The sequence below is a fragment of the Oncorhynchus gorbuscha genome, linkage group LG20 (assembly GCF_021184085.1).
Source record: "Oncorhynchus gorbuscha isolate QuinsamMale2020 ecotype Even-year linkage group LG20, OgorEven_v1.0, whole genome shotgun sequence".
Taxonomy (NCBI): domain Eukaryota; kingdom Metazoa; phylum Chordata; class Actinopteri; order Salmoniformes; family Salmonidae; genus Oncorhynchus; species Oncorhynchus gorbuscha.
In genome coordinates, this window is record NC_060192.1 from 23,115,991 (window position 1) to 23,127,447 (window position 11,457).

The window sequence follows — 11,457 nt, forward strand, 5'->3', positions numbered from 1 at the left end:
GAATGCCTAAGGTCTGCAAGGCTGTAACTGCTGCAAATGGATAGCAAAGTAAAAATCATTATAAGCTTGTTAATGTCTTGACTATATTTCCTATTCGTTTTGCAACTAATTTCATGTATATTTTCATGGAAAACAAGGACATTTCAAAGTGACCCCAAAGTTGAACAATATTTTCTATTTTAGATTAATCAGTTGCCTCCCTTTGCCTTGATAACAGCTTTGCACACAACCAGCTTCACTTGGAATGCTTTTCCAGCAGTCTTGAAGGAGTTCCCACATGCTGAGCTCTTGTTGGCTGCTTTTCCTTCACTCTGCAGTCCAACTCATCCCAAACCATCTCAATTGGGTTGTGGTCAGGTGATGGAGGCCAGGTCATCTGATGCAGCACTCCACCACTCTCCTTCTTGGTCAAATAGCCCTTACACAACCTGGAGATGTGTTGGATCTTTGTTGTTGAAAAACAAATAATAGTCCCACTATGCACAAAGCAGATGGGATGGCGTATCACCGCAGAATGTGTGGTAGACATGCTGGTTAAGTGTGCCTTGAATTCCCACTACATCAGTGTCACCAGCAAAGCATCCCCACACCATCACACCTCCATGCTTCACAGTGGGAATCACAGAGAAGATCCAGTCACCTACTCTGCATCTCACTAAGGCAAAAATCTCAAATTTGGGCTTAGACCAAAGGACAGATTTCCACCGGTCTAATGTCAATTGCTTGTGTTTCTTGGCCAAAGCATGGCTCTTCTTATTATTGGTGTTCTTTAGTGGTTTCTTTACAGTAAATTGACCACACTAGCTTCTGTACTTGAGAAGACTCATGAGCCCATAGGCTTACTGGTAAAATTACCAAGGGGCATTGTAATGCCATCACTTGAAGCATGATGTCACCATAGGATAAGCATAATCAATATGTACAACTCCTTTGAGCAAGCATACATCTTGGGCCCATCTCTCAAATGTCATGGTAACAGTCTGCGTAACTATTCAGCCGTCCACAATGAGACGTCAACATTTCCTTAAATCTGTAGTGAAACGATGATCATTCCATTACTTAATCAGTAGACAAGCACCCTTTCCAGGAAAGACAAGAGACTACATATTCACATTTTTTTTAATTCAACATGGTCAGAGAGGGGAGGGCAGAACAGGTTAAAAAAATGTTTTGCTTATCACAAAGGTTTCACAAATACAATCTCACAATTTATCTGTACACAACAGCATGCGTTTGCCACAGGTTCACAAATGTTCAACCAGACAGGAACAAAAAAAAGAACACTGGTAAAAAATAAAATAAAAATGGTCACCGAAGTCAACTATAGAAACACAAATTCCCACCATTAACCATTTATAAATATGGAGATACAAGTTTAAAATGTTCATTTAAAAATAAATCCTGTATAACATGGGAATTTATTCAAGCGTTGTATCCTTCAGTAGGGACGACCTCTGCGGTCCTGGCGATGGTCTCCCCTGGAGGGAATAAAAATTCCCGTTAACAACCTTGACCGATTTATTCAAAACAGCTTTCAGAATTTTTTTGGGACTTTCCCTTTCCATTAATTCAGTCTTACAATGCAATCAAGTAACTTCTGTTACAAAATGTGAAACTGTTGGGGTTTAAATGTGAGCACCCCAAGTGGGCATTAGAAGCTTGTTTGATGAGAGCTGGCTGAATGTGAATAACACTTCACTCACTTCATTTCCATCATCTTGCCGGGGGGGCCCATACCCCTCCTGCCTCGGCCGCCCATGTCATCCATGGGAGGGCCACCACGGCCCCTGCCGCCGAAACTTCCTCTTTCCATGCCACCACGTCCTCTGAATCCACGATCACCACCCCTGCCTCCACGGAAGCCTCCAGGGCCCCCTGGACCACCACGGTCCATCCCTCCACGCCCACGCATTCCTGGGCCACCCCTACCACGATCGCCACCTAGAAACAAGACAATGTGTTGGTTGGAAGGAAGACAATGTATAGCTTTTCCCATACTACTTAAATGTATCCTTCATGAAGTAGATATTTTTAAGCAAAGCATTACCTGAAGGGGAGAAAGGTGGTCCAAAGCCTTCTGGTTTTGGTGATTTGCACTGGTTACACTCCATTCTCCAGGCAAAGTTCTGGTTACCGCAGCCCCTGCAATCATAAGCCTCAGTCAGGACTACCCCAAACCACAGAGAAAGGCAGTTAAAGACTGAACAATTTACTTTTGTTAGTACTCACTCTTTAGGGCACTCCCAGTCTCCTGCTCTCTGCTGCATGTTGCCCCCTGAGGGACCACCTCTACCCATGCCATGAGGACTGCCCATGCCACGGGGACCACCCCTGGGGATAAATCCACCACGCTCCCCACCGCGTCCCATTGGACCACCACGACTCATCATTCCTGGCCCTAAGAGTGACCAATGGATAACAAACAGTCAGTGTTCAGAATGTTACACTGAGTTTGAGATCAACTTTTACCACCATCTACTAATTGTCAAAAATACATTACATCTCAAATATATTTTCTATCTACCAAGATGCAAATTGTTAAGGGCCCAACAAACAATTCACACGGAAACAGAAAAGCAAGTCAAGAAAGTGTCTACTTTCAGAGAACAAGTATATTATAAACATGATTAATCTCAATACTCCCAACTTTCTAAAGCACAAACAGAAAATAGTGCCCTGGGGTGGGGAAGTCAGACTCGTTGGTCTGGGTTTAAGATTCATTAAGATACTCTTTAGTTTCCTGGTTTTGGATTTCCCCATTATTTTTACCAGGGTGGCTAATAGTGTTTCATGTGATGGGAGAGTTTGTAAAGCAAATGCCCACCCGATTGATATAAATCATCATATCATTCTGCCAGGTAGGCCTACTTTGCAGTCAATATTTCATAGGGAAGATTTTTGGGAAAACCTTTAAAAATTACTGTTTAGGCATGCTTTTAGTGGCTACACAACACAGGTGCACAGAAATGTGTTAAACTTCTGAAAGTGGCAGGAAACATGAATCACTGATGCATTATTTTCCAACATTTTTAAACTAGTCAATAACTACTTTTGTAATAAGTTCACCACGTTTAACTTTGTGCTCAGTCCATAGGCATGATTCACATGGATGGTCCATTGAGATAAAAACGTATTGCTTTTTGGCAATCACCATTACATCCCTAAAGACATCCTAAAATGCAACAAGTGAAACAGATACAGAACCATTTGGAAATGTCCATTCCAGATGTGTGGAACAGGATTTGGCAGAACATACCTCCACGGTTCATCATGCCTCCCCGGTCACCCCTCATGGACATGCCTCCTCGCATCATCCCCATCATGGGCTTACGGCGAGCCATCGACACCTTTAGCTTCTTCCCCTGAAAGTCTTTGCCTAGGTAGAAGGGGGAAGAGAGGTACATATTCAATACCAACATCTACTGAAAGAACTCTGCTAAGATTATGCATGAAGCCCTAAAAATGATCAAGGAGCAATCAGAGGGCCTCCGTTAGTACCCCCCCCCCCAAAAAGACTCACCATCAAACCACTCAACTGCAGCTTTGGCGCATGGGGGCTCATCATAAGACAAAGTACAATCACCCTTTGGTTTCCCCGAATCTTTGTCGGTGTAAATGTTGATAGCAGGCAGACCTGTGCGCTTGTTGATCTGAAAAACAGAAGACAGTTAAATCACCCAATTCTTCAGTCGGTACTTTTCAAAAGCCTGCGATAACATTTAGGAAAGGCCTCCAAACTGCATCAGAGTCCAGTACCAACCCTGATTATTCCACTGTGCTTGAAAAAGTCAGCGACTTCGGGCAGCGTTGCATTCTCCGTCAGGCCAGTGATGTAAATAGTGTTATTCTCAGAGTCATCCTGTTCCTCTGGGCGTCCTGTGGACAGAATAAGGTCTGTTTAAAAAGAAACATTTATAAAATTGACGCACAAACATTGCTGGGTTTGATACATGGCATGATGAACTCACCTGTGTCTGAGTCTGGTCCTATTGCCAATCCACAAAGAAAGAAGACAAGAGACCAAACGTTAGTAAGCACATTTGCATTATCTATCCCACATGCTGCAGGTTGACTTTACCCTGGCACACATGCTCCTCTGAGCATTCCCCTTTGTATAAAAATAAACATGGTGTTGCAACCTTAGAAATTAGATTCTTGAAACCCAATTTGGGCAAATATATAAAAAGTGTTTTCAAATGAACTGAACACCCAAAACACCTAAGGCTGAAAATGAATCTACTTTGAAAGTAAAATAATCAAAAGACCACATTCACAAAATAAATATTTAGAAAAGTGGTGAAAAGCCTACTGGCTTCATTGGCTTGGGGCAGCATATAAAAAAAATATCAGTGGGAACACTTTAAAAATAGTAATCAAGTGGACGCTTGATATTGAAAATACCCTCAAAGCAGTGTGTGAGAAAAACCCTAATGAACCAGCCATATATTTTTTGTTTTCCCCTTTGGCTAGAAAATACAACACAACAAGTAGATACAAATGTATACATGTGTTAGGTGGTCTAGTGTATTATCGTCTTGTAATTGTCATTAAACTTACCACCAGGCTTACTGAAGCCACCTCTGTCTCCAGTGATGCTGGGGGAATAAGCGGAGATATGAAGACGATATCCCTTTAACAGCCACTTTGTACCACATAGGGATGGGGGAGATTTGGCACAGTTCTGACTAGCTCTTATTTATAAAAATGCCCAAGAAACTAACTTAGCCATTAACCCCCCAAAAGACACTTTGAATCTTTAAAGGAAATATAGAATCTTGACAGGGGTAGGGGTCTATACAACGTTTGTGATCTATGGGTTCCCTTGCTGAATACAATATATTAACTCAACCGGCATAACTTTCTACGAGTATCAATGTTTGGCATAAAGGGGTGGCTTTAATCTTTATTACCTCTGGGGTTGAAAACCCTTGTATTTGACACAACAGGATATATTTGAATTGTTTCAGATGCAGCTCAAGTTACAGACCAGTGATCTAGTTGGATTTGAAAAGTACTATACAACCATAATTTGTTCATAGACTTCAGGCTTAGAGGATAAGGTCATTATAAAAACTACCCCACCCCCCCCTCACAAAATGCCGTAACATGGGAGCCTTTACTATTCAGAGCTGTACCTGAGACAATTGTTACAAATAACTTATGGTACATTAATCAGTAAGTAAAATTTCAGCCAATAAACACATTGTTTTACACAATATTTGATTACACAAAGCAAAAAAATGCAACTAATAATAGTCACTAAATAACAGTTTGCTTTCTAAAAACGTTTTTCCCCCTTGATGACATTGACTTTTTGGGGGACATTTTTGGCCACCTCTTGTTGACACCACCGATATTGTCCCCTTTTCAAAAGGCTGCTGGCACAGACCCAGAACTGAGTTGTGGTACTGTAAAAGTATTGGTGTGTTTACATGGATCTCACTTTGTTACCTGTAGCATATAAATGCGACAAAGCATGTTAAAGAAAAGTGCACTTCAGCAATACATTTGAAGTCATACCATTTTTACACTTATTTGTTTCTTACCTGTGTGTAAGAAAGGTGAATGAATTGCATTTGTGATTATTGGGGCAACATTAAGTATGTTCAGTGCAAACTAAGGTAAAGGTGCCTCTGATTTTAAACCTTTTGATTTGACCAATACAATAACCACTGGTAGACGATAGTGATAAGTCGCTCTGGATAAGAGCGTCTGCTAAATGACTTAAATGTAAATGTGATATAAATAGATAGCCTTGAAGTGACAAAGCAATGCATTCACCTTTTTTTTAATCAAATACAACCACCCCCCCAACACCAACTCTGAACAAATATATTCAGGAGGTGTATGCTTTAGACCATTTCACTAAAATGTTGACATACTGAACGACTAACATCAAAACCTAACATGGCTAAATGCATAACTGTACTTTATGTATACAGGTTGAGCTACAGTGGGGCAAAAAAGTATTTAGTCAGCCACCGAATGTGCAAGTTCTCCCATTTAAAAAGACGAGGCCTGTAATTTACATAATAGGTACACTTCAACTATGTATGAAGACAAAATGAGAAGGAAAAAAAATCCAGAAAATCACATTGTAGAATTTAATGAATTTATTTGCAAATTATGGTGGAAAATAAAGTATTCAGTCAACAAAAGTTTCTCAATACTTTTTTATATACCCTTTGTTGGCAATGAGAGGGTCAAGTGTTTTCTGTAAGTCTTCACAAGGTTCACACACTGTTGCTGGTATATTGGCCCATTCCTCCATGCAGATCTCCTCTAGAGCAGTGATGTTTTGGGGCTGTTTCTGGGCAACACAGACTTAACTCCCTCCAAAAATGTTCTACGGGGTTGAGATCGAGAGACTGGCTAGGCCACTCCAGGACCTTGAAATGCTTCTTATGAAGCCACTCCATTGCCCGGGCGGTGTGTTTGGGATCATTGTCATGCTGAAAGACCCAGCCACGTTACATCTTCAATGCCTTTGCTGATGGTAGGCTTTGTTACTTTGGTCCCAGCTCTCTGCAGGTCATTCACTTGGTACCCCAGGGTGTTTCTGGGATTTTTGCTCACTGTTCTTGTGATCATTTTGACCCCACGGGGTGAGATCTTGCGTGGAGCCCCAGATCGAGGGAGATTATCAGTGGTCTTGTATGGCTTCCATTTCCTAATAATTGCTCCCACAGTTGATTTCTTCAAACCAAGCTGCTTACCCATTGCAGATTCAGGCTTCCCAGCCTGGTGCAGGTCTACAATTTTGTTTCTGGTGTCCTTTGACAGCTCTTTGGTCTTGGTCATAGTGGAGTTTGACTGTTTGAGGTTGTGGACAGGTGTCTTTTATACTGATAACAAGTTCAAACAGGTGCCATTAATACAGGTAACAAGTAGAGGACAGAGGAGTCTCTTAAAGAAGTTACAGGTCTGTGAGAGCCAGAAATCTTGCTTGTTTGTAGGTGACCAGATAATTATTTTCCACCATAATTTGCTAATAAATTCATTTTAGGATTTTTAATGTGATTTTCTAGACTTCTCATTTTGTCTGTCATAGTTGAAGTGTACCTATGATGAAAATTACAGGCCTCTCATCTTTTTAAGTGGGAGAACTTACACAATTGGTGGCTGACTAAATATTTTTTTGCCCCACTGTATAAGTTCCCAAGTGTATGTCCAGCTCAAACAATTGTAGCATGGTATACCTAAAAGAGTGTCAAAGTCTGCACACAAACTAAATACCTTCAAAATGAGACATGGCTAAATCTATAGAAAATTATTTCCTGAATTTAAAAAAATCAAAGACTAGAAAGATTTAATTAATTTCACTCATAGTCCCATTATAATAACATGTGGTTGAATAGCCTATCCAAAATACACTCCTTCATGACCATTTATTTGAATGTGACCAGAAGTGCCCTCATTCAAAAAGGCCTACTGGCATCCTTGTAGAATAAACATGCCTGCCACTTATTATCCCAACTGACTTTGGCTCTTGTGTGCTCCTGTGATTGAAAATAATTTCCACAGGAAAATTTCTCTCAACATTGGCTACCCAGAAGATGGCCAACTGGTACTTGCTTGACAAAGTTCAGTTGGGAGGGTCTAGGTCACATCTCAAACTAATTCCACGGATGGCCGAGTGTCAGCGGATTTACACTCCTTTTAACTCAATTGAAGAATTAAGGTCACCAATTAGTAAGGAACTCCCCTCACCTGGTTGTCTCGGTCTTAATTGAAGGAAAAATGAAAACCAGCAGATACTATGTCCTCCGTGGAATGAGTGACACCCCTAGACTAGGGGGCCAAAGGGGAGATATTTGCTGATGGTCTTTAGCTCGTGGATACCTTCTTACCTTTGGCCATACAGTGGGAGGGCTGAGAGCAGCAACCAGTGGCACAACATACATCTACAAGGGTGATTACTGATTTCACATTATATTTTAAAGGATGTGGTCATCAAGCTATACTGAACAAAAATAACACAACACGCAAAAAAGTCAAGGAGTTAACAGTTCATAAGCAAATCAGTCAATTGAAATAAATGTGTTAAGCCCTAATCTATGTATTTCACATGACTGGGAATACAGATATGCATCTGTTGGTCTCAGATAACTTAGTGTATGTTGTCCACAGCTTATGCCTGCCCATACCGTCACCCCACTATGGGGCACTCTTAACATGGACATAATTTAATATTTATCTGGCAACAGCTCGTGAACATTCCTGCAGTCAGCAGGCCAATAGCCTGGCAATGGAGAAATGCTAAATAGGGATGTTAACAAATGTATGCACATTTGAAAGAAATAAACCTTTTGTATATATGGAACATTTCTGGGATCTTTTATAGTAACTCATGAAATATGGGACCATCACTTCACATGCAGCATTTATATTTCTGTTCAGTGTAGTATAAAATGTAAACTACATCCTATGCCTCAACTCCCCACATAATTCCAACAGCAGATATCATGTGTATCATGCCTTTCTGCCGAGGTTAATTTGACTAACTGCCCTATCCAGTGAGGGGTGATGTGCCACTCTCAGCCCTGTGCAGGCCTCACTCTGCTGCTGTAGGAGAAAAGGTTTGATGAAATGAGAGGATGGGCGAGCACTTACCCCATGCCTCTGCTCATTCCACCACGCATGCCGCCACCACGCATCATCCCACCGCGGTCAAACCCTCCACGGCCGCGGCCCCGGCTCTCCCCCCCACCCATGCCTCGGCCCTCACCGCGGCCCCTATATCCACCCGACTCTGGCCCCGGGTAGCCCCGTCCGTTGGAATGATCCTGCCTGTAGTTGCCTGGGGAGAGAGCAGACAGTTAGGACCCACCACAATTAAGAACTATGAAGATAAACCAGTATAAAATCATACAATGCCATAAGACTTACTGTACTGGCTAGGTGTTCTATATTCACCCTGCTGACCATAGCTGCCTCCTGGTCCACCCTGTTGTCCATACTGGCTGGCAGGTGGCTGACTGTAGGACCCCCCGGATGTGGGTGCATAGCTGGAAGGTGGGGCCTGTTGCTGGGGTGGAGGGGCCTGTGGCGCCTGGTAACCGACACCCTGTTGGGTGTAGCCACTCTGCTGGCTCTGGTATCCACCACCTTGTGGCGGCTGGGAGAATGAGCCCTGCTGGGGTGCCTGAGAGTAGGAGTTCTGCCCATAGCTGGTGGGTGGCTGGCTGCTGGTGCTGTAGCTGTGGGGACAGGAGATGAGGACAAGAGAAATTGGGTCAAACCTCCAGATGGCATAATGCAGCTTGGTCTTTCTCAGATTAGTAAATACATGGCATTTGGCTTCACTCGCAATAACATATGTTAATAAGTCGCTAAATGTGTATGATCAATAACATCCTATAATAACATCTTATTTGATGGGTGGGATACTACCAACTCCCCCGCCAAGGATCGTTAAGTTAGATTCCCAGTACATGCGTGATTAAGTTACTTTGGATTAAAGTACCTGCCAAATTGTACATACCAGAACACTGGTTAATATGATAAAGGAGCTTGAGCTGACAGTTAAGCAAATGTTTAAGAGTGAAATTTGAGGGCTCAAAGACACCTGGGTGGTGCTCCAGCGGCCGGCTGCTGCCCATATCCCTGGTATGCAGTCTGGGTTCCATATCCACTCTGGACCCCATAAGAGCCCTGGCTGCTGCTGGTGGTGGCAGCAGCAGGGGCTGCAGCATACCCTGCAGCTCCATACCCCTGGGTTGGCTGGCTGTAACCCTGGGGGGCAACAGGAGTGGTGGCATAACCAGCTGAGAGGAGAAAAGCAAAAGTCGGTGTTAAACTGCGTACACAAGCCCCAGCTGCCCCACAACAAACTAGGGGCTAATGCAGGGGATGGGCAATTCCAGTCCCCGAGGGTCTGATTGGTGTCAGTTTTGCCCCAGCTAACACATCGGACAAAAAAAAAAACCCACCTAATCATGACCTTCAGTTTAGAATGCCATTTGAATATCAGCTGTGTTTGCTAGGGATGGAGAAAGCCAGGCCCTCAGGGACTGGAGTTGCCCGCCCCATGGCTAGTGGCATAGAACTGTACATTTCAATGCGTCCTGGGCTCACAAAAAGTTGTATAGCTTTTGAATACAATGCATTTGAGTTTCATTTCATGTTTTTATCGGAATAGATAAAAGTTACCACCTGCAGCGGGTGGCTGCTGACTGTAACCCTGTTGAGCGTAGCCACTTGAGGTGCTACCACCTTGGGGATAGGTTGACTCAGTCGGCTGGCTGTATGACCCATATCCCTGCGGTTGGCCATAACTCGGCTGAAAAACAACAGATGTCAACTATCGATAATCCAACACCATTACAGATCAGTTGTTTCTTCAGAAAAAAAAAAGTTTCTGAAAACTGCCCCCCCAAACTCAGGAGAGAAGCTTCAGATTGTGTTAATTCATTGAGCCCGTTCAGATCATTGAACCCTAAAAAGCTAGGGGCTATGGAAAGGGGCTTTGGTCAGAACAAAAGTAGCCTACCTGTGTGTTTTGTCCATAGCCAGCCTGAGAGGGCGGAGCCACATAGGAGCCATACCTACAAAAATAAAACAGCCTTAGTCTCTACTCCACCCCCCACCATCTTCATTGACTCGTCAATACAACAATTGTCGTCGAGTCGGACAAATGTTCGGGGATTACTATCAATGAGATAAACAGTTAAATTATATACATTCGTTTTTCAGTGCAAGAATACACTTACCCCGGTTGGCCTCCTGCCTGTCCATAGGAGCTGTAGTCTGCAAAATACAACATAACCATGAGGACAGTTCCATTTTGATAATAAATGGCATCATGAACATGTTTCTTTAATTCTTTACCATGTCAAAATTACTAAGTGTTTGTGGAAAATGCAGTCTCCAAAACCTGGCTATTAGTTGACAAACAAAGCTCAACTCAAGAAATGGCCGCCTTTATCAGCTTGTTTTACAGTGTCCATACCAACTAACGTTAGAACAGGCGCGCATTCGCTCAGCTAACGAAAAAGCTAGCTAGCAACGTTAACTAGTAAGAGCCATCGGACAATACTATAGTTAGAACTAGCAAACTAGAGGAATGAGAGGCAAGTTTCACGGAACAATAACTCCCAACCTGTTCAAAAACAGTTATAGGCTTGGGGTTTTGAAAATGTAATTACAAAATGCAATAGCAGTTATAGCTAGTTAGCTAGCATTAAAAGCTAGCGAAATAACCCCTCCCCCATACAAGGTAATGTAGCTAAATGGCTCCCACTGCACATAACGGTACTTAACTGCTGCCTACATGTCTAATACCTAATATTGACATTGATAAACTGATATGTAGACGAATTAATACGGTTTCACAATCCTTACCCGCTGCTGATGCCATTTCAATGTCTGGTCTTCACAGAATGTTCTTCTCTCTATTCAGACACGCGCAACTGGCCTGGTTTTAAACGAAGGCGGACCTAAACTGAAAGGGACGGT

The 11,457-nt window shown here is 42.7% G+C and overlaps 1 protein-coding gene across 2 annotated transcripts; it reads right to left on the reverse strand.

Annotated features, from left to right (window-relative positions):
* Positions 1-1,105: 1,105 nt before the first annotated feature.
* On the reverse strand, positions 1,106-11,457 carry ewsr1a (EWS RNA-binding protein 1a). 2 transcript variants are annotated; one of them, XM_046317204.1, is made up of 16 exons: positions 11,344-11,457; positions 10,713-10,749; positions 10,493-10,547; positions 10,156-10,282; positions 9,569-9,767; positions 8,917-9,200; positions 8,614-8,800; positions 4,558-4,595; positions 3,969-3,986; positions 3,761-3,876; positions 3,521-3,650; positions 3,257-3,376; positions 2,230-2,398; positions 2,048-2,142; positions 1,704-1,941; positions 1,106-1,478 (listed from the first exon to the last, which is right to left on the reverse strand). In XM_046317204.1, exons 1-16 carry the CDS (start codon positions 11,357-11,359, stop codon positions 1,439-1,441), a joined length of 1,869 nt encoding a protein of 622 aa, XP_046173160.1. In that variant the 5' UTR covers positions 11,360-11,457; the 3' UTR covers positions 1,106-1,438. The 2 variants fall into 2 exon arrangements, with proteins under 2 accessions (XP_046173160.1, XP_046173159.1); XM_046317203.1 differs by having other exon boundaries at positions 8,890-9,200.